The sequence below is a fragment of the Podarcis raffonei genome, chromosome 6 (assembly GCF_027172205.1).
Source record: "Podarcis raffonei isolate rPodRaf1 chromosome 6, rPodRaf1.pri, whole genome shotgun sequence".
Classification (NCBI taxonomy): domain Eukaryota; kingdom Metazoa; phylum Chordata; class Lepidosauria; order Squamata; family Lacertidae; genus Podarcis; species Podarcis raffonei.
In genome coordinates, this window is record NC_070607.1 from 34,172,626 (window position 1) to 34,195,979 (window position 23,354).

At 40.2% G+C, this 23,354-nt stretch overlaps 1 protein-coding gene across 1 annotated transcript in view; it reads left to right on the forward strand.

The window, feature by feature from the left end:
- The first annotated feature begins 4,270 nt into the window (after positions 1 to 4,270).
- The window catches only part of PIGK (phosphatidylinositol glycan anchor biosynthesis class K), a 102,962-nt gene continuing 83,878 nt past the window's right edge, over positions 4,271 to 23,354 (forward strand). The window contains exons 1-8 of the mRNA XM_053392014.1: positions 4,271 to 4,406; positions 6,581 to 6,634; positions 7,237 to 7,328; positions 17,363 to 17,498; positions 19,488 to 19,599; positions 20,783 to 20,879; positions 21,718 to 21,835; positions 22,517 to 22,627. Of these exons, the coding sequence (XP_053247989.1) occupies positions 4,308 to 4,406; positions 6,581 to 6,634; positions 7,237 to 7,328; positions 17,363 to 17,498; positions 19,488 to 19,599; positions 20,783 to 20,879; positions 21,718 to 21,835; positions 22,517 to 22,627 (819 nt within the window). The 5' untranslated portion in view covers positions 4,271 to 4,307. The remainder of the gene's footprint in view (positions 4,407 to 6,580; positions 6,635 to 7,236; positions 7,329 to 17,362; positions 17,499 to 19,487; positions 19,600 to 20,782; positions 20,880 to 21,717; positions 21,836 to 22,516; positions 22,628 to 23,354) is intronic.

A 23,354-nucleotide genomic window follows, 5' to 3' on the forward strand; every position in this document is an offset into this window, starting at 1 on the left:
TGAAGGGGAGAGGAGAGGAAAGAATAGCCTCACTATGGAAGTAGACATTGGCTCTTGTAATGTTGCATCTCATTCATATACCCCAAAGCTTGGTCTTGGCTTTTAGGTATCCCATAAGTAAAAAGAAAAACATATATAGCATTGTACATCACTATTATACTCATTATGTATTATTATTCTTATTTAGGAATATTTATATCCCGTCTTCTAATTGAAGTTCTTGAGGCGACTTACATTATGTATGCAAATAACAATTAAATTAGACAGTGATACAGTAAGTCACCACAGCAGAACATTCCAGCAAATGTACTTCTGCACCTTTTGAAGAGGCTAGGGCCACATTAACTGGACCCTGAATATGTGGGGTGAGCAGGATTTGTAGTCCTGTGCAGTGTTATAATTTAGTTACGTATTTAAAATGTTTACAGAAGATACATTTTTAACCAGTCTTTCCTCAATTAGAACAGGGCAGTGTACTTGGTTGTCCCAATTTTCTTCTATCTAACAACTCTGAAATAGGACAGATTGTGAGACAGCAACTGGCCCAAGGTCACTCAGTGAACTTCATGGCTGAGCAGAGATTAAAATCTGGTCTCCTAATCCAGTCCTCTAAGCACTGCTATAGCATATGGGCTCACAGGGATCGGTAAATTGCAGAATTCTAGTAAATATTGGCAGGCAGTTGTATAATGATTTTAGTACCCGTTTTTTTTGGTGTGTTTTCAAAGAAAATGGCAAGGACAGCTATGCTTCTGAATGTATAAGAATTTCTCCAGGTTTGGTTTTCCCAGCACAAAGTTCCAGTGTCAAGAGAAACTGTATCTTGGGGCTTTTAATTTTCCTCCTGCATAACTCATAAAGGTATGGGAACCCTTTGAGGATCCTGAGAAGGCAACTTGAAATGTCAGCTCATGTAAATGCAACCATACAAGCTGAAAAAAATTATTTCCGAAGCGCTTGGTAAATATGTAAAAATGCGTTTCCTAAAAAGAACCCTTCATTTAATACATTTGGGAAAGTGCCCACTTGAATTCACTGAGTTGAAAATGCCAAATTAACATTTTTTGCTCCATTGCATCCCTCAGTCTTAAAAAAATTCCCAAGAGCAGACAGCATGGGAATGTGTTACGCACTGTGGTTAAGAAAAGCTCTCACCAAATATGTTTTCTCTTCCATTATCGTTTAAGAAGTTGCTTTGGCTGGCTTGTTCATAGTGAATGAGTGGTTAGAAACCTCACAAAAGACTCGTAATGTTGATTAATGATTGTGGAGGATTTCCTGAATGGATAATTCAATGGCAGAGGTGGGCTTTGAGACCTGTGCTTTGCAGGTGTGCAAGAGAAGCAGCACTTTTCATTTTGAAATATGACAGAGATTGGAGAGTTGCTTGCTGGATTCAGCTGGGCGTGCAGTCTTGGGGCTGAGGGTCTGTCCAAATTGCTCTTTGGGAAAATTGGTTAAGAGTCTCCTTGCTTCCAAGAGGCTCTGCTTGGGTACATGTAAATAAAGAAGATACTATGAACACATCTTCAGCTTTCATTGCTCTCACATTCAAAGGAAACAAAGAACAGCCATGTTGTCCCAGAAGCTTCTCGCTGTTCTAATAATAGTACATTTAGTCTCAGTCCAGGTGTTTAGTGTTGAACAATTGGGTTAAATGCCCCTTCTATTCCAGCATACAATCTTTTGCTGGCATCTTGCTGTGTAGTCATTTTTGTTTGGACCAGAAATGGGCACTAATGACTCGGCTCTGATTTAATAAAAGAATCAATCATGTTCCAGAGCTAGGAAAAAGCCAGGTACCTGAGGGTTTGAAGCTGACACCTACAAATTTTAACAGTTGTGCTCAAGACTAGTAGCAGCATTTATTGTCTTATTTTCTTGCTAGCAACAATAGGACTAAAAATAGGGCACTGGTGGAAGAATCAAGATTTCCTTACCGTAGGGCAGTGGTACAGACTAATATTGTCTTTGTATTTAATGGACAAATTAACAAAACAACTTATATAATAGATGATTCAGATGCATAGATAGTGCCGGATTTACGTATAAGCTAAACAAGCTATAGCTTAGGGCCCCACTCTCTCAGGGCCCCCCCAAAAAAAAAATTAAAGGAAAGAAACCCCTGGATGTACATTTCCAAAATATAAGATAAAAAACAAATAAAATGGCTTTAGATACCTATTAGGTCCATTAATTACCTTATAGCATATATTCAACACAGCGACAATTTGTTGTTGACAAAGGACAGCTGGACATATAAAGGGCCCCATTACCTTCAGTAGCTTAGGGCCTCATCAAACCTAAATCCGGCCCTGTGCATAGAGATGACAGGATTCCATTTCTAAATAAGATTTAGATTGCATAGATCTGTCCTTCAGTGTTTTGTTTAGGGAAGTGTAGAAATCTTATCAAATGTGGTGCTAATTTATTTGATTGCAAGAGAAGCTTTGCTGGATCAGATCAAAGGCCTTTAAGACACAGAGCAAATGAAGAATGCATTATTTCAGGTGAACAGAGCAGTCTATAAGGTACACAGTATACTGTGCACATCATCCTTTTGATACAGGGCCTTTGTAGGTATTTTCTGCCTCCACAATCAATTTAATTAAAAGTCTTTTAGCTAATTCTTTCACTGGCCCATTAGAAATCCTCTTCCCATATGAACCAACCCAGACCCTACAATCACCATCTGTAGTTCTCCTTTGTGTGCCTCCTCCACAAGAAGTCCTGAGGGCGGCAACATAAGAACGGGCCTTTTTTGCAGTAGCTCCCCATTTGTGAAATGCTTTCCCCAGGGAAGCTCACCTGGCGCCTTCATTGCATATATTTAGACATGAGGCAAAAGCATTCCTCTTCTCCCAGTCCTTTGACTAATTAAACTATACATGGCCTTTTAAACATATTCTCTCTCTCTCTCTCTCTCTCTCTCTGTGTGTGTGTGTGTGTGTGTGTGTTGTTGTTAGTTACTGTGCTTTGTATTTTTGTGTTTTTATATTGTAAGCCACCCTGTGATCGTCGGATGAAGGGTTGTATAGGAATTCAATAAATACAGGCAACTCCCCATTTACGCGGGGGTTGCATTCTGAAGTAGTGTGCGCATTAGTGGGATGCACATAAGCCTGCCCCTGCCCCTTCCAGTGTGAAAAATGGGGTGTGTGTCTCACTTGGAACACATGCAAATGGAGAGTTACCTGTAAATAAATAAATAGCTCGCTAGCTAGTTAGCTAGCAGACTTGGTAAAGCTATAGTCAGCTCAACTTCATCTCCTGTAATGCTTCTGAGATTTGCAACTCCATCAGAGGTTGTGTTTATGTGTTGTTCCTGGCTGTCATCAGTATTCCTCATACAAAACAGACCTTTGGAGATGGATGTGGAAGGTCCACCTTTTTATCTACACCCTGGCCCCCATAATCTGGCCTGATGCTTCAAGCATGGTGAAGGATGTTATCCCATCACTAGATTTCTGACAGCAGGGTGCAGGGAACGGTAGCTCCATGAAGGGTAACCTACATTTCCCACGATTCTTTTTTTTGGGGGGGGAGGGAGCTGACAAAACCCTCAGCGGTTTTCTAATGACCTATGTGGGGGGAAAGAACTATGATAACTTCTGCCTTTCATTAGCTAACTGCACCACCGTTGCCTTCTGATGGGAGCTCTTTGCTAAGCCTACATTGGATCGGGCTGCAGTACCGTCATAGTTTCGTTGTGGAATGCTTTGCATCTGCACCAGTGAGCAGGAAATTAGTTTGCTTAAACCCCGTGTGTGTGTGTGTGTGTGTGTGTGTGAGAGAGAGAGAGAGAGAGAGAGAGAGAGAGAAGACGAGAGAGATCCTTGTCCTAGGCATACAGAGTGACTTTGCGTTTACAGGGCTTTAAGCCTATATACACGTGGGTTTCTAGACCATTCAACTACAGCCAACTGAGCCATAACCCCCCCTATCCTAGTCGGAAATCGCAATGACCGAGAGTCTTAGCCGAGCACTGAGGCGAAAGCTGAATCATTTCTCATTATTATTGGGCTTTATAAACAAGAATAATGTTACATAAATAAGTATATGTACCAAGTTTGTTCACGTCATTTGTATATCACAAAAATAGCACAATAAAGATGGAAAAATATCTACAACATATCTTTCATTAGTAGTGGTCAGTGTATGAGTTCTTGGTTTATGAATTGGTCATTTCTCGCACGGACTGATCTGCCACCGGCAAGAGCGCGTCGCCACCTTTAAGAAGAGGAGGCGCGGCAAAGCCGGCTGCTTCCAAAGCTCCTCCTTCTTCCTGGTCGTCAGAGCTGCTTAATATGGCTGCCTCCATCGCGCCTCGGTGTAGTCTTCCTGCAGCAATAGTAATAGCTCTTTTATTGGGTTGCTGTAGTTTAGCGATCGCAGACGGAATCCAGGTACGCGACGGGGGCGAGGGGGGCCGGCTGGCTTGAGCTAGCTGAGCTGAGTTGCACGGCTGCGCAAGGGATTTGCCGCTGGTTCTTTCCCCTCCCTGACCCTCCTGTTTCATTTAAACTAGCATTTGAGCTTTCCCTTCCCAGGGTCCCCTCTTTGCTGCTGTGAGTGAGTGACTTTGTGTAACCCAGGAGCCTTTTGCCAGGGATGAAAATCGTACTTTGAGAAGAAGACGTTAAAAGCAAGCACAACTTTAGAAGTACAGTAGAAACCTCTGGTTGTGGAAATGCACCTTTGCGGAACAGTTCCTACGCACGCACCAGAGCCAGTTGCAGCAGAGTCGGTTGCAGGTTTTGGAGACGTCCTCCGGCCCAGCCCAGCCCAGCCTAGTCTTCCCAGCGAGGTAGTGGGTTGCATTTTATGAGTAAACAGGTGGGACTGATCATCGCCACACCTTGCCGCCTCAGCTTGTTTGCTCGTCCTCTCTCTCTGGAGGCGCTGTAGGAAAGATGAGGCCTGTTGGACCTCATCCTCACCGCTGCTGTTGCCAGAGGGACAGGGCAGGCATTCAGGTGGGCCAAGGCAAGGGTCAGCCACCTAGTTGCTCATGCTCACCTGTGCAACTTTAAATCTTTCCTACTGTGCCTAAACAAGGAAACAGAGCCTTTTCCCCTGTGGAAGTTGTTCCAGCCATTCAATCTTCTTTTCTGCATATGTGTAGATGTTCATAACAAGGTAAAAACAGCCCTGTCAGATCAGACTTGGGAGTCAATAAAACCAAGCATCCTGTTACTTTTCAGAGAGCACGCAAGGAGGACAGGATGGGAGAATATCTCCCCCACGTTTGTTTACCAAGAATAAGAATAATTTAATTTCTATACTGCCATTTATCACTTGTTATGCCCTGGTGGTTTACAAGCACAGGCACTTGCACGTTAAACTATAAATGCATGACAAAGCAAATTAAAAGCCTATTAAAATCAAACCGGAACAGACAGACATGTTCCTCAGTTACAGCTGACCAAAACGTATTGGCCAATCCAGAACTTTGCCACTTCATTCAGCTGGCAATGAAAAACATGCAGTGATATCACTAGGCATATGTCTTAGAACCTGGCTTTTGAAGGTGTGCTATCTGTGAGTGTGGAGATTCCATATGGTGCTGATAACACCTCACCTTTGTCAGTTTAATGCTTTTTGAAACAGTTGGTAAGATAGAGAATGTTTGCACATGCTTGGGGATATGCCATAAAGCCAGGATACCTAAAGTATTGCCTCATTTCCTACATATCAAACACTGTGCTTTACAGGAGAGGGCATCCTGCAGATACTATCTTATAAGGAGGCCTGCTCCACACAGTTTTGGAATTGGGCCTTTAGTGTGGTGGGTATCTTGGAATTGCCCAAGTTACATGTCAGACAGGCTTTTTGGGGGTCTGTGGGAGACTTGCAACAGCCCTTCTGTGTGGGGATACCCCAGTTGGTGTCTGTATTTGATTTGAAATAGTGTTTATGGATGTAATGGTCTGTGACTGATTTTATATATGAAATTGTTTTATATAAGTTTTTATTGTGTGGTGAAATTGCTTCACGATGCTTCTTAGGAAGTGTTTCATATATGAAGTAGGAATAATAATAGCAGCAACCTGTGTGAGATTTGTCCTCATATTAACACCTGCTGTGTGAAACAGAGTCATGTGTAATTGAGAAATGCCTATTGAGAACACTGAAGGCACCTGTGGAGACAGGCTGAGAAAGCTGGAGGGAACCATAGGCACACCGAAGCAGGAGCAATGACTTATTTTTCTGCTTATTGCCCAGTTTTCTCCTCCAAGCCTAAAACAACCTAATTTCCACAGTGAATATAATTTGTAGTCTGGCAGTAAGCATCTTCAGGTCTGGCCCAGTTTTAAATAGGTAAATTGGCTTGTGAATCAAACTGGCTTCCTACTCCAGTTCTGCTCAGGTATTTTATTTTGAACCCTGGAACTTCCTCTACTGTAGTCCTGTTTGTAAATATTTGGAGCTACTGTTAGATTTTGCAGCATTTGCAGAATCAGTTCTCGTGGCAAACTGCAGTGGCACAAATCCTTCCTGTTGATCAGTAAGCAGTCAGCAACAATCGGTGTTCTTGGATGTTTGTTTCTTGCATTTATTTTGTTTGTTTTCTCTTCAGGATCAAGCAGAACAGTTTTTTAGAAGTGGACATACAAACAACTGGGCAGTTTTGGTAAGTTTCTACATTTTTGTCCACTTCCCCATGATCAGTGTGCACAAATATTACAAATTATTGCCACTTTGATGGTGTATGGAAATGCTTTTTGCTTGCACGTGGGGGTGGAGGGTGGGATAGACTGGATTGGATCTCATCCTTTAATGTTACATCCACTAAGCTTCTGAAGGGCATAAATAATTCTAATGAAAATATTGTAACTAGTATCAGTCACCATTTGTTTAAAAATAAAACATAATGAGAAAAAATGCCCCTCATATTAGCCTAAACCACAGTACCCAGAGAGGCATGGGAGAATCATGTATTCAGTCTGTATGTGCACATGGGAGAATTGCACACAGAGCAGAGGTTTTTTTTTTAAGAGTTCTTATTGCAGCCTCTTGCTACTGAAAACAGAATTTGTTTCTCAGTTCAAAATGAAGCTTGCTGCTGAATCATAAGAAGCATCTGGTGAAAGCTTCAAAGAAACATTTGGCTGCATACACAGTTCTTCCTTCTGCACTTATATAGTTTTGTGGGGCTGTGGCTGTAGAATTAATTCTACTGTTTTCTAACCATAAATATATCCACACATGCTTACTTTTTCCTGACCCTTTTAGGTGTGCACATCTCGATTCTGGTTTAACTACCGCCATGTGGCCAATACCCTTTCGGTTTACAGAAGTGTCAAGAGACTAGGCATTCCTGATAGGTAAGAAAATATGGAGGTTGTTTACAGCTTTAAAGTACTAAGACAAATGTAAAATTGGGGGGTGAGGGGAGAGAAGGGGACAGTCTGCCTTCTCAGCAGTGGTGCCCTCCCTGTGGAATGCCCTTCCATCAAATGTCAGGGAGATAAAAGAATTACACAACTTTTAGAAAACATCCCTGAATATTCCATAGCATTCCCCCCACCCCCAGTACCCAGAGAGGCAGGGAAGTTTTTAATGTTTGACATTTTATTATTTTTTTTGTAATTTGCTGGAAGCCCAGAGCGGCTGGGGAAACCCAGGTGGGTGGGGTATAAACAACAATATTTTTTTTATTAGGCTCTGATGTTGTCTGTGCCTACCTTGATTGCTGCTATATGTCCACTGGTGCTAATTATGGTACATTCTAACTAGGTTTTCTATCATAGCTAGGTTTTGTAGATAGTTAAGATAACAAGTTACAGTTGTAAGACTAAGGAGATGTTAAGGCTGTAGGTCCAGCTTATTCCAGGAAGGAAGGAAAACTGGAGATGCTGATAGCCTGCTTATAATTTCTTCATAATGATTAAAAGACCTGCATTATGTTTGCACTAACCCTTAGTGACCTTCCGGATGCTCAGAATATGGGCTTCCAGTTGTTAAATTCCAGCTGATCATCAGCTGAAGTGGCTGTGACTGAAACATGTCGGAGTCTGGATAAAAGGAAAGGCAGTGCGACCCAAGTGTATGGTTTATCTCTCATTTTGTATTGAGTAGGCTGATTTTCAGTCACTTCCAACCTTACATTTCTGGCATAGAATTACAATTGATACGTAGGAATAGGCCATATATCAAGTTTGAAGTTGCTGTGCTTGAAATTGTGACTCTTGGATAAATATATGTGACCATACGAGTTTAAGTTTTCCAGAAAACACATTGCCTTTTTAGTATGCCTTGATTAAAAAAAGATTTTATCTTAATTAACACATCAAAATGATTAATCAGCAAGGTCTTAAACTAAATGGAATGCTTGCTTCTTTTTAACAAAGACATGTTTGCATGTTCAAAGGAGACCAAATAGGTCCCATGTTTTGAAGTGTGTTACTTGCTGCAGCTGAATTTCTGAGGCATACCTACTGAGATCTTTGAAGGTTCAAAGGATTTTCAAAGGCACTGTGTGAAAAGGTGTGATCACTTGAAAATTCCAGATAACATTTTTTTCCCCTAAGAAGGGATTTTTTTTTGAACCCTACTCTCACCTTTTGGATGATTCTGCTGCCATCTGATTCTCTGCTTTCCCAATTTTAACAGACTATTTGTCAGTTCTTTGCTTCATGTGTATTTCCTTTCAGATGCATTGTTCCCTTTGTGCTGATGCCGCTAGTACATCTCTTCAGGCAAAAAAATAAACAAAGGACCATGACAGCCATCAATACAATTTGCAGGTGGCTTCATTGTGACATGTCAGCCTGCCAGTCACTAACATACGCATTGTGAAAATGACTTTCTGTGTTGTTTAGAAGGACTAGTGTAGTGTCCTGGGTAATTATTTGCATTAGGCACTTGGATCTCAGTTCAGACCTCATACTAGCTATGAATTTGGACTCAGCTTTCCAGCTGTAAATAAAATGTTTTAAGTGTATTTTAAGTGCAATATGTAATGTGACACTGGATGGTGATAGTGATCCTTACGGAAAATTCAATTATTTTTAAAAACAGTTAAAAAAAGCATTTTCAGAACGGTTTTTATATGTGTGTAAATTCCACCTTTGTTTGGTGTTTTTTTGGTACACCCATTCACACACCCATCTTTCAGTAAGAACAGAACTGGGTTAGTGGTCACAGAACGCTGACTGCCTCATGAGAGGAAAAACTAGAAAACGGGATGGAGTGGAGACATACAATGGAATATCCTGGAATACAGTGTTGATTGTTTATTTCTGTTTGCATGTCTTATTATTTCTAGAGTTTACATCTTCCCTATGTTCTAGCCTGCTGTTTTGAAATTTCTCAGAGCTGGCTAGCTGGTCATTGTTAGCGTCTACAGTCCAGAGATGTTCTTCTGTAACATCCACACAAGATGTAGCGGACATCTGCAAATGTCTCAGCATTGATTTCTCAGGTGTTTTCTGCAGAGTTCACCAAACTCTGCTGGCTCCAGAAATCATTTTGAGAATTTGGCGTGGGAGATTTTTGAAGAGCAAATCTTGTTGGAACTGCTTGTGTTGTTTTTCCTTCAAAATGCTCTTGTGGGAAATTACCAAACTGATTTTTAGCCTCGGTTTTGTCCTTTTAGAGTGACCATAAGGTTGCAGAATGGATGGCCTTGTTTTAATTATGTTTAGAAGATTCTCTACATTCCTTGGTAGCAACATGACAGGGTGCTGTTTCTTTAGGAGTGTGGCAGCTAATGTTTTGGTGGAATATTCTATTCTAGATGAAATGCTAGTGTCCTGTTACTTCATCCTGCTTTGTGTACATTTAGAATCCTGCAGTTTGATTCCCTGCCCCCAGGACTTTTTCCTCCTCTTCACTCCCATCCTCTTAAACCTGTATCTACTGAAAACACAAATCTTATCTTCTTGTTTGCATTACAAAAAGTTTGCTACAAAAAATAGCCTTTTTTATTACACACTTGCACTGATGTATAATTATAGAGACTTGGGCGTTTTCATAAAAACAAACAGTGAGTACTTGGTGGAAGGGGATGGGAAAAAAGTATACCAAAGTTCCAAAAGGGCTTTCATATTCTTTTGTGTGTGTGTGCGTGCGCAAAAGTGAAATATTTTAGCAGTTCTCAAAAGTGGGAATCAGATTTGAGCCTCTTGTTATATTATTTATTATTGCATTTGTATCCCATCTTCCCACTGAGGTGCACAAAGTGGTGTTCATGGCTCACCCCTCCCCCATATTATTCTCACAACAATCCTGTGAGGTAGGTTAGGCTGAGTGTTGGTGTCTGTCTCGGATCACGCAGTGAGCTTCATGGCCTATCGGGGTTTTGAAACCTGGTCTCCCAGGTCATAGTCCAGCACTAGGACTAGGCAGAAGAAGGTGAGTCCCACTGAACTTGCAGGGTAATAATAATATTTAGGATTGGATTGCAAGAGAAAAGAAAAAGGCAGATGTTGTTATGCTGGAGGACCCTCTCAATTCAAAATGAACACTCACTATAATAAGTTGTTTCAGGCCTGGCAGCATGAATTAACTCTGTTGAGTTCTTCAGAAAGTCACTTTCATCTTGCCTTTCCTCAGCTTCACTTGTATCTCCTTAGGCTTAGGGAGGCGCTCCAGTTCGGAATACAGTTTTCAGTGTGAATCAGGACATCATGTTGTGCTGTTATCTTCAGTAGTGAGATCCTAGGGAAACTTGCAATGCAATGGCTCCAAATTATGTGAGCCGTATTTTAACTGTGTGTGTTTTAATGTATTGTAATTTTTTCCTGATGTTATGGTTTTATCCTTTTGTAAACAGCTTTGAGCCTTTTTTATTTTATTTTACAATCAAGTGGTATACAAATTTAGTGAAATAAAATCACGTTACAAATACTATTTTTATTTGTTCAGTGTACGTACCGGACTGCCTCCTGAAGGAGCCCAGGGCTACAAATACATCACTAATCATAAACCTTTTTAAAAGACATTTGATTGTAGGGTTGCAAGGAACACTATCTTTTAGTTATCAGATGCCTGGGTGAAGAGGAATGTCTGTGAAATACTCTTGAAAATCAGCACTGAGGGAGATGGATTGCACCTCGCCGGGTGGGCATCCCACAAAAGGGATGCCAGGCAGGTTCCCTTGTTAGCCAGCGCTCTGCCCTAAACCATTGTTAGCCAACATTGTGCCTTCCAGATGTTTTTGGACTCCCAACTTTCATCAGCCTGAGCTGGCATGCCTCTGATCAAAAATGATGGGAGTGAAAGTGCAACAGCATCTGAAGAGCACCATGTTGGCTAACCCTGGGCTATAATGCACCCCCTATGGAATATCCTATTTCAAGGTTTGCATTCATCCGTCTTCAAGGAAGTTTGTGAAGACACCCTGCTTCAAAAACAGCCTTTCCCTCAGGTGGCTGTCAGTGCAGTTTGTTTCCTCTTTCAGCAACTAGCTGCCAATTTTAAAGTCGCGTTTTAATTTTCTGACTTTTAGTTGAAAAGATGGGTGGAAAAACATGTAAAATAAAAAAGAAGAATCATCCTTTGGCTTTGAGTGAAACGCCAACTTAACATTTTCAGTAAGGCTGAAATAATTAATTGGATTAGCTAGTAAATCCACCACTGCCAGATTGAATAATGTGGGTATTAGTTGGAACTCCCTCCCCAGGAAGGATTATTTGTTAATGATGTCCAAACCGGAATGTCACAGGAGTGTTTCTGTTGTGAAGGTTATCAGATGGTGGCGCAAGAAGTGTTACGTGACCTGGTGATCTGGCCCTAGCCAAAAACATTCTCGTAATGGCTTGTGTATTCTTTCAGCCTGGTTGTTTGCAAGTATAGCTGAAGTGGGATGAGGAAAACACTAATTCTGGATTAATTAATCCAGAAAACAATGACATAATTGTGTGCATAAAGCATAAGATGATTTTCTGAACAATAAGTTCTATAACTATTGTCTCATTAACACATTACATTGTCTGAAATCGTCTTCTGTGTTGAAATATTGTAGTAATCATTTTAATAGGTTAATTAGTTAAAAGAACAATCATTAGTTTTTTCCTTTTAAATGTAATTGGATGAGATCCTTAATTATGAAACATTATTTAGGTCCAGTCCAATTCCCAGATTGCAGATATTGGCAGCCCAATACTGGCTCTAAGCAGTGACATACATGTGGGTGTTTCAAAAGGCTGGATTCTCTTATTAAACTAGGATTCTTCTTGTGTGTGTGAACACTTCTGGTTCACCCCATGTGGTAAGATTTTTTATTTTTGGTGTGCCCTGAAGATGCTGCCTTGCACTTTAGAACTCTGAGTCAATCGGAGATTGAAATTACTGCGCCATCTGGAAACTGAACATGAAAATTTGGCCAAAGTAGCAATAACATTCAAAATCAGTATGATAAAAGTGTATTGTTGGCCAACATTTAGAGGTGTTAATTAATTTTTTGGTCTTGCTTGCAAAGGCAACTTCCAGACATTGACCTCTGTCCAACCTGGCATCTGCATGTAGTGATAAGCTTCATAGTTGGCTTGCTCAAATTATATGGTTATAAACAATATAGGATCTTTTTACGGGGAGCCTAATTATGCCCCTTTTTATTTGTATCTGCATACTTTATCTCATTAGCATACATTCCATGCTATTTATGCGGAGCTATAATGAGAGTTGAGTGTTCCTGGCCTCTCCATTTTTTAATTTATTTTTTTTTAAAAAGGAAATATATGGAAACTGAGCATATTGGAGGCTTATCTATGAGTTATTATTTTGAAACATGAAAGCTTTATCATATTTATCATTTTCCTGCTCTGAGAACAGCTTACTGTGCTTAAGTGGTTATGTTTTTGGAGGGGAAATAATGTAGAATTTCAATACATCTTTCTGTGGAAAGTTATTAGGGAGTTAATAACTGGGACTGTATTGATTATCTGTGTGCTTTTGAGATCAGAAAGGAAAGGCTCTATTAGAATATGTAAAGTGAAGCAGATGCATATATTTCATTCATTCATATATATAGAAATAGAAATACTGTATATAAATTTTAGTCATAATTTAATCCTACAAATACAGTGAGCAAAAAGTAACTTGGATCCAATGCTGTCTATTTTGAGAAGAAAGTTGCTTTCCTTTCTGTTTATTTTTCTTGATTTCTCCCCTCCCACTGCTGTAACTTTGTATGTATGTATTTTCTAAACAGCCCTATACCCGAAGGGCTCCCCCATTCAACTTCCTGTGTGTTTGTGTGTGTGTGTGTGTGTGTGTGTCCCAGCCCCAATGGGTACCTTTTTAGTGGTGCTGTAGGAGAGGCTGGCAAACCAATGCTTAATGAGCAGAGTTCTGTCCATATGTATTAAGGTTCAAGTTTAGGTCTAGAATATGTCTCATGTCTAGAATCTTATCACCAATCACAGTGCATATTCAGAAAGCAATAGCTCCGAAGCTAGTTCTTAGTGACAGCAAGGCTTGCTAACTAAACAACACATTGTCGTGGTCTAGTGGCTATATTCAGGCCCATTTATCATTGCAAAAAGAAAAAGAAAAAGGTATTTATCCTACATTTGTGAGGTAGATTTCGAGGTCTAGCAGAGGAAACCCTTCCTACTTCCATGACTGTTCCACATCCAAAGTAGTGACTGAGCAAAGCTTTTCCTTCATGCCAGCCAATAAACACAAAGTAAAATAAAACACTGACCCAAGTCTGGACAACTTTATGATCTTGCCCAGTCCTCTTTGTTTTAGATGGCCTTTTGTTTCCTTTTTTCAATCTGACTGAGGAGCCATTAACAAGGCATAAGAAACTAGAACACAACAGAGACTGAGTACAAGCCAACAGATACAGTGCCTGAAATTAATGGCAGATTCCAAAGCAGATAAAAGATCACATTTGTTTATTTTATTTGTTCCAAGTTCTTTTTAAAAATATCTTGCTCTTTAGCAAGAAAGAAACACAGACCATTAAAAAACAAAAGCAGCCCTTGCCCCTTGGGCTTTACAATCTAAAAAGACACGACAAGAAAGGGAAATGGCTTGGGAGGGAGGAGGAACTAAGCAAACTCAAGTCAAGTTGTTTGCAGGTTTTTCTGATGACCAGTGCAAGTGGAAAAGTTCAAGGAGAGGAGGCACAAAAAGTTGCTGTGATGAAGGAGTGGTCCTGAATCCCTCCTCCTCCCTCTTCCAGTACAACCTGATGTAATGGCTGCTGCCAGGTTGCAGTTGATGGGAGTAGAACCTGACCAAAGATGTCTCTTTGTGTTCGTGTGGCAGTGTTAAGTCCACAGCTCACTCACTTGTCATCAGGAACCAAAGATAAATTCAACCTGTATTTACTTTTTTGTAAACAGGACATCAAGTATGTGTGATAAGCAATAGCAACACTGTTCTTTAACAATATAATTTATTAGGATTGTTGAAAGTGTTTTTTATTATTATTACTTAAGAAAAAAGACTTTCCAGCTGAAGAAATGCATGGTTTTTAAGAGCTTCAAAAGAAAACCTGTCTTGTCATTTAGCCATAAAAGCAGTTAGGAAAATGATTTTTAGTTACAAACAAGCTTTTTGCTTGTTGACACACCACATTGTGCTCCCACTTTCCAGAGTATGTATTCCTCCCCTTCTGTTATGCAACACAGCAGAATAAAATTAGATTGCATCTAATCATTGGGAATATATTCAGTACAATGATAATGGCTGTTCTTTGGTAGATAATAGGATAGTACAACGTTGGACACGTCTTTCAGCATAATAAATTCCACGTTATCAGACTTTATTTCCCTAATTGCAAAGTCCCCAGTATGTTTAGCAATGTCATACTTCAGGAACAATCCCACCCAAATTTATGAACATCTGCAAGTCCCCTTTTCTGAGTGTTATGCACATCCAAAAGTATTCAAGTGGGACCAAGTTGCATAGAGTTGTGATTTGCATATGTCAATCATTCTTAATGATCATTTAGTCCAGGCGGGGGGGGGGCAGTCTGCAAGGTTGGCCATTTGCCAGATAGCTTAAGAAAATGCTTTTTGGGAGTGAAGGTATGTTTCCCAAGCCAAAACAGAAGTTGCTGAGTTGGTGACATTTACTCGTGTTCCATGGCTGGGCCTGGGATGGAGTAAATTGAAAGAAAAAATGAAAAACGTTAGACACGGGAAAATGTTGGGGAGGTAAAAAGTCTGCACAAATTGTGGATTCCCCTTCAGCAGTGGGTGAGGCCAGATGTGTGTGTGTGTGTGTAGCAGTGGGAGAGTAGCCTGCATTGTCACTTGCAGTCAGTCAGTTTGGATATTGATAGATCAACCCGTTGTCTCCTGACCAAATCATGACCGAGGCAAACAGGTTTGGCACATCGATCAGGAACTAGCTCACATTCTGCTTGTCAGCTCATACTCCCTGCTCAGTACCATGTATGCAGTGGTCCCTGGTCCCCATTAGGACTGGTAGGTTAGAAGGCAACATGACCTGCCGTAGGCGGACCAGAGCCAGTGGCAGGTGGGAGACAGTTAGTTCTAGTTGTGTCCCAATCCTCCTGTGGAGGCAGAATATCTGAGGGGAGACTAGAGTTAGGTAGGGCAGTGCCCCATTTGCCCTAAAGGAGCAGCCTCCACTGCATCTATGATAGTTATATCTTTTGAGTAATAACCAACATTCCCAGCTCTACCCAGTGAAGGGGGGGGTAGGATCATCCTGGGACCTTTGGCACATAAAGCAGATGCCCTACTTTTTTAAATTAGCCAAGACCCTTAAACTGCTTTTGGTTAGAAGGAAGGGAATGGGGGTGAAGATTTGCATTATTATTATTAAATTAAAAATGGTTTTAAAATAAAACAATTTTCAACATAACTACCTAATGCATGGGGACGCAGGTGGCACTGTGGTCTAAGCCACAGAGCCTAGGGCTTGCTGATCAGAGAGTTGGCAGTTCGAATCTCCGTGACGACGTGAGCTCCCGTTGCTCGGTCCCTGCTCCTGCCCACCTAGCAGTTCAAAAGCATGTCAAATTGCACGTAGATAAATAGGTACCGCTCCGGCGGGAAGGTAAACAGTGTTTCCGTGAGCTGCTCTGGTTCACCAGAAGCGGCTTAGTCATGCTGGCCACGTGACCTGGAAGCTGTCTGCGGACAAACGCCGGCTTGCTCGGCCAGTAAAGTGAGATGAGTGCCGCAACCCCAGAGTCATCCACGACTGGACTTAACGGTCGGGGGTCCATTTACCTTTACCTTACCTAATTCATACCATAATAGAATTATAATTAAATCACATTTATTATTTCACATATGTCATGGGCGAATTAACAGTTTTCTGAATTTTTGTAAGTGAAAGATGTCACAAAAGGAAAGGATTGCACATCATAGCTGTTGCCTGATAGAAGCAGGGGAATAGGGGATAATTATGTACAATGATTTGTATTTAAGACAAGTTGAACTGAAACAAACAGGAGGCAGTGTCTGACTATATCAGAATATTGGGCAGAATTCACCTAACCGGCCTCCCATAAGTGGAAGGCCTTGCTCACGGACTGAGCTTTTCTCACTCTTCTCTCCCTGCTCTCTGAAATTGGCTCCTCAGTTCCATGTGTGGGTGGAGGATAGGGGATCATTCTGTCTGGCAAGCTGGAAGGCTTGTGCAGAGAAAATGATGGGAAGAATGCAATGCTGAATTCCACCCGCTGAAATCAACGGACCTGAGTTAGTTGTGACTAACAAGTCCATTGGTTTAAATGAGCCTACTTGGAGTAGGAATAGCCAGTTACCACACAGGGACCTGAATGTACATTTTGTGGCCAGCAGGGACATGTGCTTTGGTTTCCTTGTTCATTCCTGAAGCTATCTGAGAAATGTAAATCTGGTTAGTCTGTCTATCTAAAAGGAGGAGCCAGGGATTTAATCCAGATCTTAAGCATGCAGAGCCAATGCTCCATTGCTGAGTTTTGTTTCCTGCCTGTGTTGGTACTGCTCTAATGATACTGCAGTGACTAAGCAAGACAAGACCGATAGGCAGAACAAACGCAACTGATTGATCTGCACAGATTCATTTTCAGGGTGACCCAGCACCTGTTTGCATTTGAAACAATTTCTAAACTGCCTTTAGTTTTTGTGGATTGAAATGGAACTGAGCACCTTGTCCTTTGTTGTCAAAATAACATTACCCTTATTAACTTCTTAATGTTGTTTTTGGTTCTCTATGTGTGTCTGCTTAGTCACAAAATAGTCTTGCATATAAAGCAGGATTTAAAAACCGATAAGTTGCCTTTCAAAGCAGGCAGTTTGCACTTTGAATTTTTAACAGCTAGAGTGCATTTGATGGGTGTTTCAATTATTGACAGCGTTTTTGTTGTTGCAACCACCTTGTGCAGTTTGACAACATGTATGACTTGGCCATAACTAAAATTCTTTTATTTTTCCACCAGCCATATAGTCTTGATGCTGGCAGATGATATGGCATGCAACCCACGAAATCCAAGCCCAGCTACTGTTTTCAGTCACAAAAACATGGAACTGAATGTCTATGGAGATGACGTGGAAGTGGATTACCGAAGCTATGAGGTAAAGTATGGAGAAAATCCCGAACTGAGTGTTTGCCAACTTGGTGAACTGGGACACACTAATAGGTTGAGGAGGACAGGTGTGTATTGATAGTCTGCCTGCCCAAAGGCTGGGAGGTCCGTTTGTGTCAAGAAACTAGAGGGAATTATTTCTAGAGCCACTAGGTAAAGTTCTACCATTTGGTCCCCCAAAATCTTGAACCACTGCTTCAGGAACTATCAACAGTATTACCAATATGTGATACTGGAAAGTAACGGTTCTGTTATCTTGCATGGCAGCATTGCTTTGTTGAAAATCTATAAAACTTTATTAATGATTGGGGGTTTTTTTAGTGCTTAGAACAAGTAGCGTTTCTAAGTATTATTTTACACTGACATTTGAACTGTGTCTATTAAACTTTGCTAACATTTCCTAACATAACGGAGGTAATAGAGCTTGAGTCTGAAGCATGGGTTTCCCAAGGCCATATTATACCAATTTTGAAAACAAGTCTTCCAAGATTGCTAACCCACATATACCAGTTCTAGTTGTTTTGCCATTTTAATGGCTTGAAAAGAGAGATGGTGGGGGAGTCTGCTTTCTGGCTGTTTACAAATGCTTGTCACTTGGAATTGATTGTCTTCATCTTAGCTGACCAGGCAGGTGTAAATTTCATAATCCTGTAATTGTATTTGGAATAATAAAAAAGCCTAAAGGCTTTAAAATATATTTTGTGTGTTTTAGAATTGGAGGCCTAGTTTATAATTATTTTCATTGCTCAAGGAATTCCTCACCAGTGTGAAGTCTTAATGCTGCCTTGGTTCGAGGCAGGGGGAAGAGAGCTTAGGGAGGAAATAACTCCAAAGTGAATTGGATTTTCTTGCTGAGAATGTGTATATTCTTGAGCTGCAGAGCCATTCTTCAACATAATGAGCAAGTTGGAGATTATTCAAACTCTCATACAAAATGAGAGGGTTATGTAGTAATGAGAGTACTTTAGGCACTTCATGAGCTCTGATAACAAAATGTTTTAGCACACCAAATCACTCTGGACAAATGAAAAGTTAATCAATGGGGCGGGTATGTCTTTGGTGTTTTCAAGTTCTTCAAGGAAATGAGATGTTGGGCTTCCCATTGTTTATAATTGGGCACAGGTATAAAGTTTTGACCCCAGGCGTATCTCTTAGAGGAATTGAGTACATGGCAGCTGCAATAATTTGCAGGCTTCCAAGCAAGCAGCAGAGCAAGCATCCTATAATAATTTCTATAATATTTCTATCCGAGGGGCGGGGGCAAGAGAAATTACAAGAAAATTTCGTTTAATGTTTGTGTCTGCCAGTCTTACTTCTCAGAAGAGAATATGTTATCTCTCACTGTGTTCAGATTTTGGGTTTAGTTAAACAGCCGTCATGAGCCTGATTCATGTGGGCACTTTCTGAGCCTTCTGAATCTGTATGCAAACATAGCAGATTAGGGTTTTTTTTGTAAGTTTCTCTGCCCCCCCCCCCGTCCCCCCAAATGGCTGGCCAGATGGACAATCTCTGATCAAACGTTTCTACCACAAGAATCTTATTTTCTTTCAGCCTCTGAGGGATTGTAAGTCTCGAAATATATTTATTAACATTTTGCCATGGTAACGCATAGTAATGTTGCTTGGTAAGCAGATACGCAAGTCGTTCCACATAGATAAAGCCACACAGTGTGACAGGTGTTTAAATCAATGAAGGCACATTAGGAAGACTGAAATGGTGGTAGCCGTGTACTAGATACCATGTGTTTCAGCTGTAAACTTTATTATTCTTCAGTGATAAAAAGTTTTGAATTTTATGAAGAAGAAATTGCACGATGGGGGATTGTGAGGTCTGGTATTGCAGTCAAATCTACTGGTCTATTAATGAAGCGTCCTAGACATTAGTGGCTGTTTTATATGACAACACGTCTTGGGGAGGGGTATGCATTAAAATGCAGGGTATAAGATAGTTAGAAAGGATGATGATCTTCTGTGTTTAGGTTACTGTGGAAAATTTTCTGCGAGTATTAACGGGCAGAATCCCAGCCAGCGCACCTCGCTCAAAGCGTCTGCTTTCTGACGACAGAAGCAATATTCTTATATATATGACAGGTAATTTTATTTCCTTCAACATTTTGCATTGTGATCTTTGCACTGAACATATTTAGAGCAATGCCTGTCAGAGAGGTCTGTTCCATTCAGAGCAGAATACTTCACCTTGCTGAATGGCTTTTCTTGCAGTAGGTTTGCTAGAGTTATGAAAGCGATTGGTTATATCAAACTAATTGCAAAATAAATCAATTTAAGTCATATGCTGAATATACCAAAAAAAGTCTATTTAGGGGACATTACCAGAATGATGATTTTAATAGTCTTCCTGTTAAGTACAGAGGACCACATTTAGCTTGTATCCATGAGTCAGAAAGAAAGCCGTTGTGTAATTTGTGTAACTGCAATGCATGTGATGTATACCAGGGCCAACAGCTGGGGTGATATTCTAGTGACTTTTTGAAATTGGTCAGTTTAACTGTGAAGAGACATTGAGTGAATTCCTCAGATCTTGAACTGGTTGAAAAACAAAATTAGAGTTCTCCTGAACTTCTTCCTTCAACACTGAATTTCTTCCTTGCAACTACTAAGCACCCATTTCACCTTCAGTCCAATTATACAGTCACCATGCCTTCCTATTCTGCAGCCCAACTTTGTATCCCGATTTTCATCTCTACTTCCTTCCCCTCTCCTTCTCCTCCACTTTCTCAACTCTCCCTTGCATTCAGACTACCCCACATGTCCATGTCTCTTCCTCCGCTGCTGTTGTGCATCCGGTTTTTATGCAAATCCATGTGGCACTGCATATCCTCCTGTGGTGACTGCATGACAACATTGTTACATTTTTACTATATATAAGAAGATATGTAGTCTCCCCATATTCAAGAATTAGAGATCTTTCTAGTTCTCAATACTTTCTAGTATTGAGGAGTTTGTTATGCTACACCTTCACTGGTTTGACTGGGGAAGAGGAACTCGCAGTTCAAAAGAAAATTTGTGTCTCTCATGAAAGAAAAATAGTGGTCTATACAAAAGGGAATGGTTCATACAGATATGATACTGTTAAAGCCTACTCAGTCTCAGCTTGCTGAAGCTGAACTCTGGTGTTTCTTGAATTGTTTCTTTCTTCTCTGCCTTTTATCTCCATAATGAATTCTTCATGATGAATGACTAAGAAAGCGTATTTACATGATGTTGTTTTAGCTTTTAGAGCATGTCAATTTAATTTATGCTTTTTCCTCCCAAGGTCATGGTGGGAATGGTTTCTTGAAATTTCAGGATTCTGAAGAAATCACAAATGTAGAGCTTGCAGATGCCTTTGAACAAATGTGGCAGAAAAGGAGGTAAACTTTTGCTCTCTCATTTCTGAATAAATGATGCACATTCATTTCTACTATCTCCTCCAGTTTTCCTAGAGGCAATCACCTAACAGTCTGTTTACAAACTTATGAAAATGAATAGAGGCATACTAATTTATTAATGAATCCAGTCATTATTCCCTTTAAGTTTCTTTTATTTGATCTTATTGGATCAGGAATGAACTCATGGGTCTGTGAACACATTACAATGGAACTTCTCCTAAGCAGAAACTAACAGTGCTGTGTGTGTGTGTGTGTGTGTGTGTGTGTGTGTATGTATGTATGTATATGTATGTATATGTATGTATATATATATATATATATATATATATATATATGTGTGTGTGTGTGTGTGTGTGTATACACACACACACAAATATACATGACACTGCCAGTATACAAATACTATATATATATATATATATATATATATATATATATATATTACATTACACACACACACACACACACACACAAAACCATCCCATTTTGCTAGTTTTTTCAGGACATGAACAGTGGAATCCTATATATGTCTGTATAGAACTAAGTGGTGCTATTTTTCTAGAAAAAGAGGTGCCAGAACTCACCATGACCGCCTCCCTCTTTCTCTTAGAAATCACAATGGCACCCATCTGAGAGGTGCCAGAACTGAGTTGCAGCAAGTTCCTACTGAAAAAAAGCCCTGGAACTAAGTCTGGGATAGGATTGAAATCTTCAATGGCTCATAATCAAAAGTGTTAATGACCTTTAGGAGCCATAGGAATAATGGCCCATGATTTATTTTAAAGAATGGTAGACACAAAATATATTCGTTTTCTTCCAGGTACAATGAGTTGCTGTTTATCATTGATACGTGCCAAGGTGCATCCATGTATGAACGATTTTATTCTCCCAATATAATGGCTTTGGCTAGTAGCCAAGTTGGAGAAGACTCACTTTCAGTAAGTGTATAGCTTTAATTGTATTAGTTAATAACATATGGATGCTGGAGGTTTGGAATTCTGTAATGAAAATCTCTGCCCTTTACCAGATTTGGTGCTTTAAACAAATGCTACTGTATAAACAAGTCTGCCTGAATGTATTCAATAGAAGATATTGTTCCTCTGGCACATGTTTTGCATCTAATTTGGGTTTTTTTAGATACAGAGAGCAATACTGTAGAGAAATGAAGGCTAGCATGTGGAATGATAAATGAGTTTAAACAGAAAGTAGGACTATGACATGGTTGGTGGACAAAATGGTGGGAGTAAGGGGGGGGGCATTTATTTGATCAGTGGCAACATTTCCAAGATACTTTTCTGGTTGGGGCCTTCAACTTCTGTCAGCATGACCAACAGACAACGATGATGGGAGTTGTAATTCAAAACATCTAGAGGGCACCAGGTTGGAGAAGCTGTTCTAAGCAATTGGGCAGCACATCATGGTAGAAGAAGCAATTAAAAAAAAAGATTCTCATGATGGCTTTTTAATGATTAGTCGTTGTATTTTGGATAATTAGACTGTCCACAGAAGGTAATTTATAAGCATCCAGTCGATGTGGGGCTTTTCACCTCAGTCCTTAGTGCTGAACGTGACTGTCACTGAATGTGCTTCACAAAAAATTCTGTGCTTTGATTTTTCAGCATCAACCAGATCTTGGGATTGGAGTTCATTTGATGGACAGATACACATTTTACGTCTTGGAGTTCTTGGAAGAAATCCATCCAGCTAGCCAGACCAATATGAATGACCTTGTAAGTACTAGTTAACTGGCTTTATCAAGTGGTTTCTACCACAACTTTTGCAAGGCTGCTCCATTTAATTAATATAATCCTTTTTTTACAACCGCCTGTTTCCCAGCCTGGATGAGATTATTCATATTTTTTTCCGTTGTGAGATTGAGAATCAGACTTGCCCAAGCTTACCTGATTTAGCTTTCAATCTAACATTTTATACACTGCACAATTAAAGAAACTAATTCCATTAGGCCATTGAATCTTGGCAATAAAGCTATGTTTTGATTTAGTGCCATTAAACACTGAAGTTTTGCAAGCCATTGGTCCACTACATGCAATGCTGCCTTTCAGTTTAATTATTGTAAAAATGAGTGACTTGAGGTAAGCTTCAGAGCTGTTGTTTCAGTTCCTGGACTCAGTGGAAATTCTTATTAACCCTATCTGCAGTTATGTTTGCTGCCAATAAATCATCATCAATCTTTATTACTGTCCAGAGACCCAACAAATCGTTCCAAAGCAATACACAATTCATACAGGTTAAACAAGCATTTTGTTCAGAATATAGGGATCATTGGTTCTTGCAACCACCGATAAAAACTTTGCCACTGCTAATGTTCTAGCGTTTGTCTGGTCTTCCAATAAGAACCTGACATAGTGAGCCTCTGATTTTCCCGGGAAAGGTACCAGCAAGGGTAATATCAGTTCAGCCCTGGCTTGCTCATATTTTGCACAGTGCAACAAAATA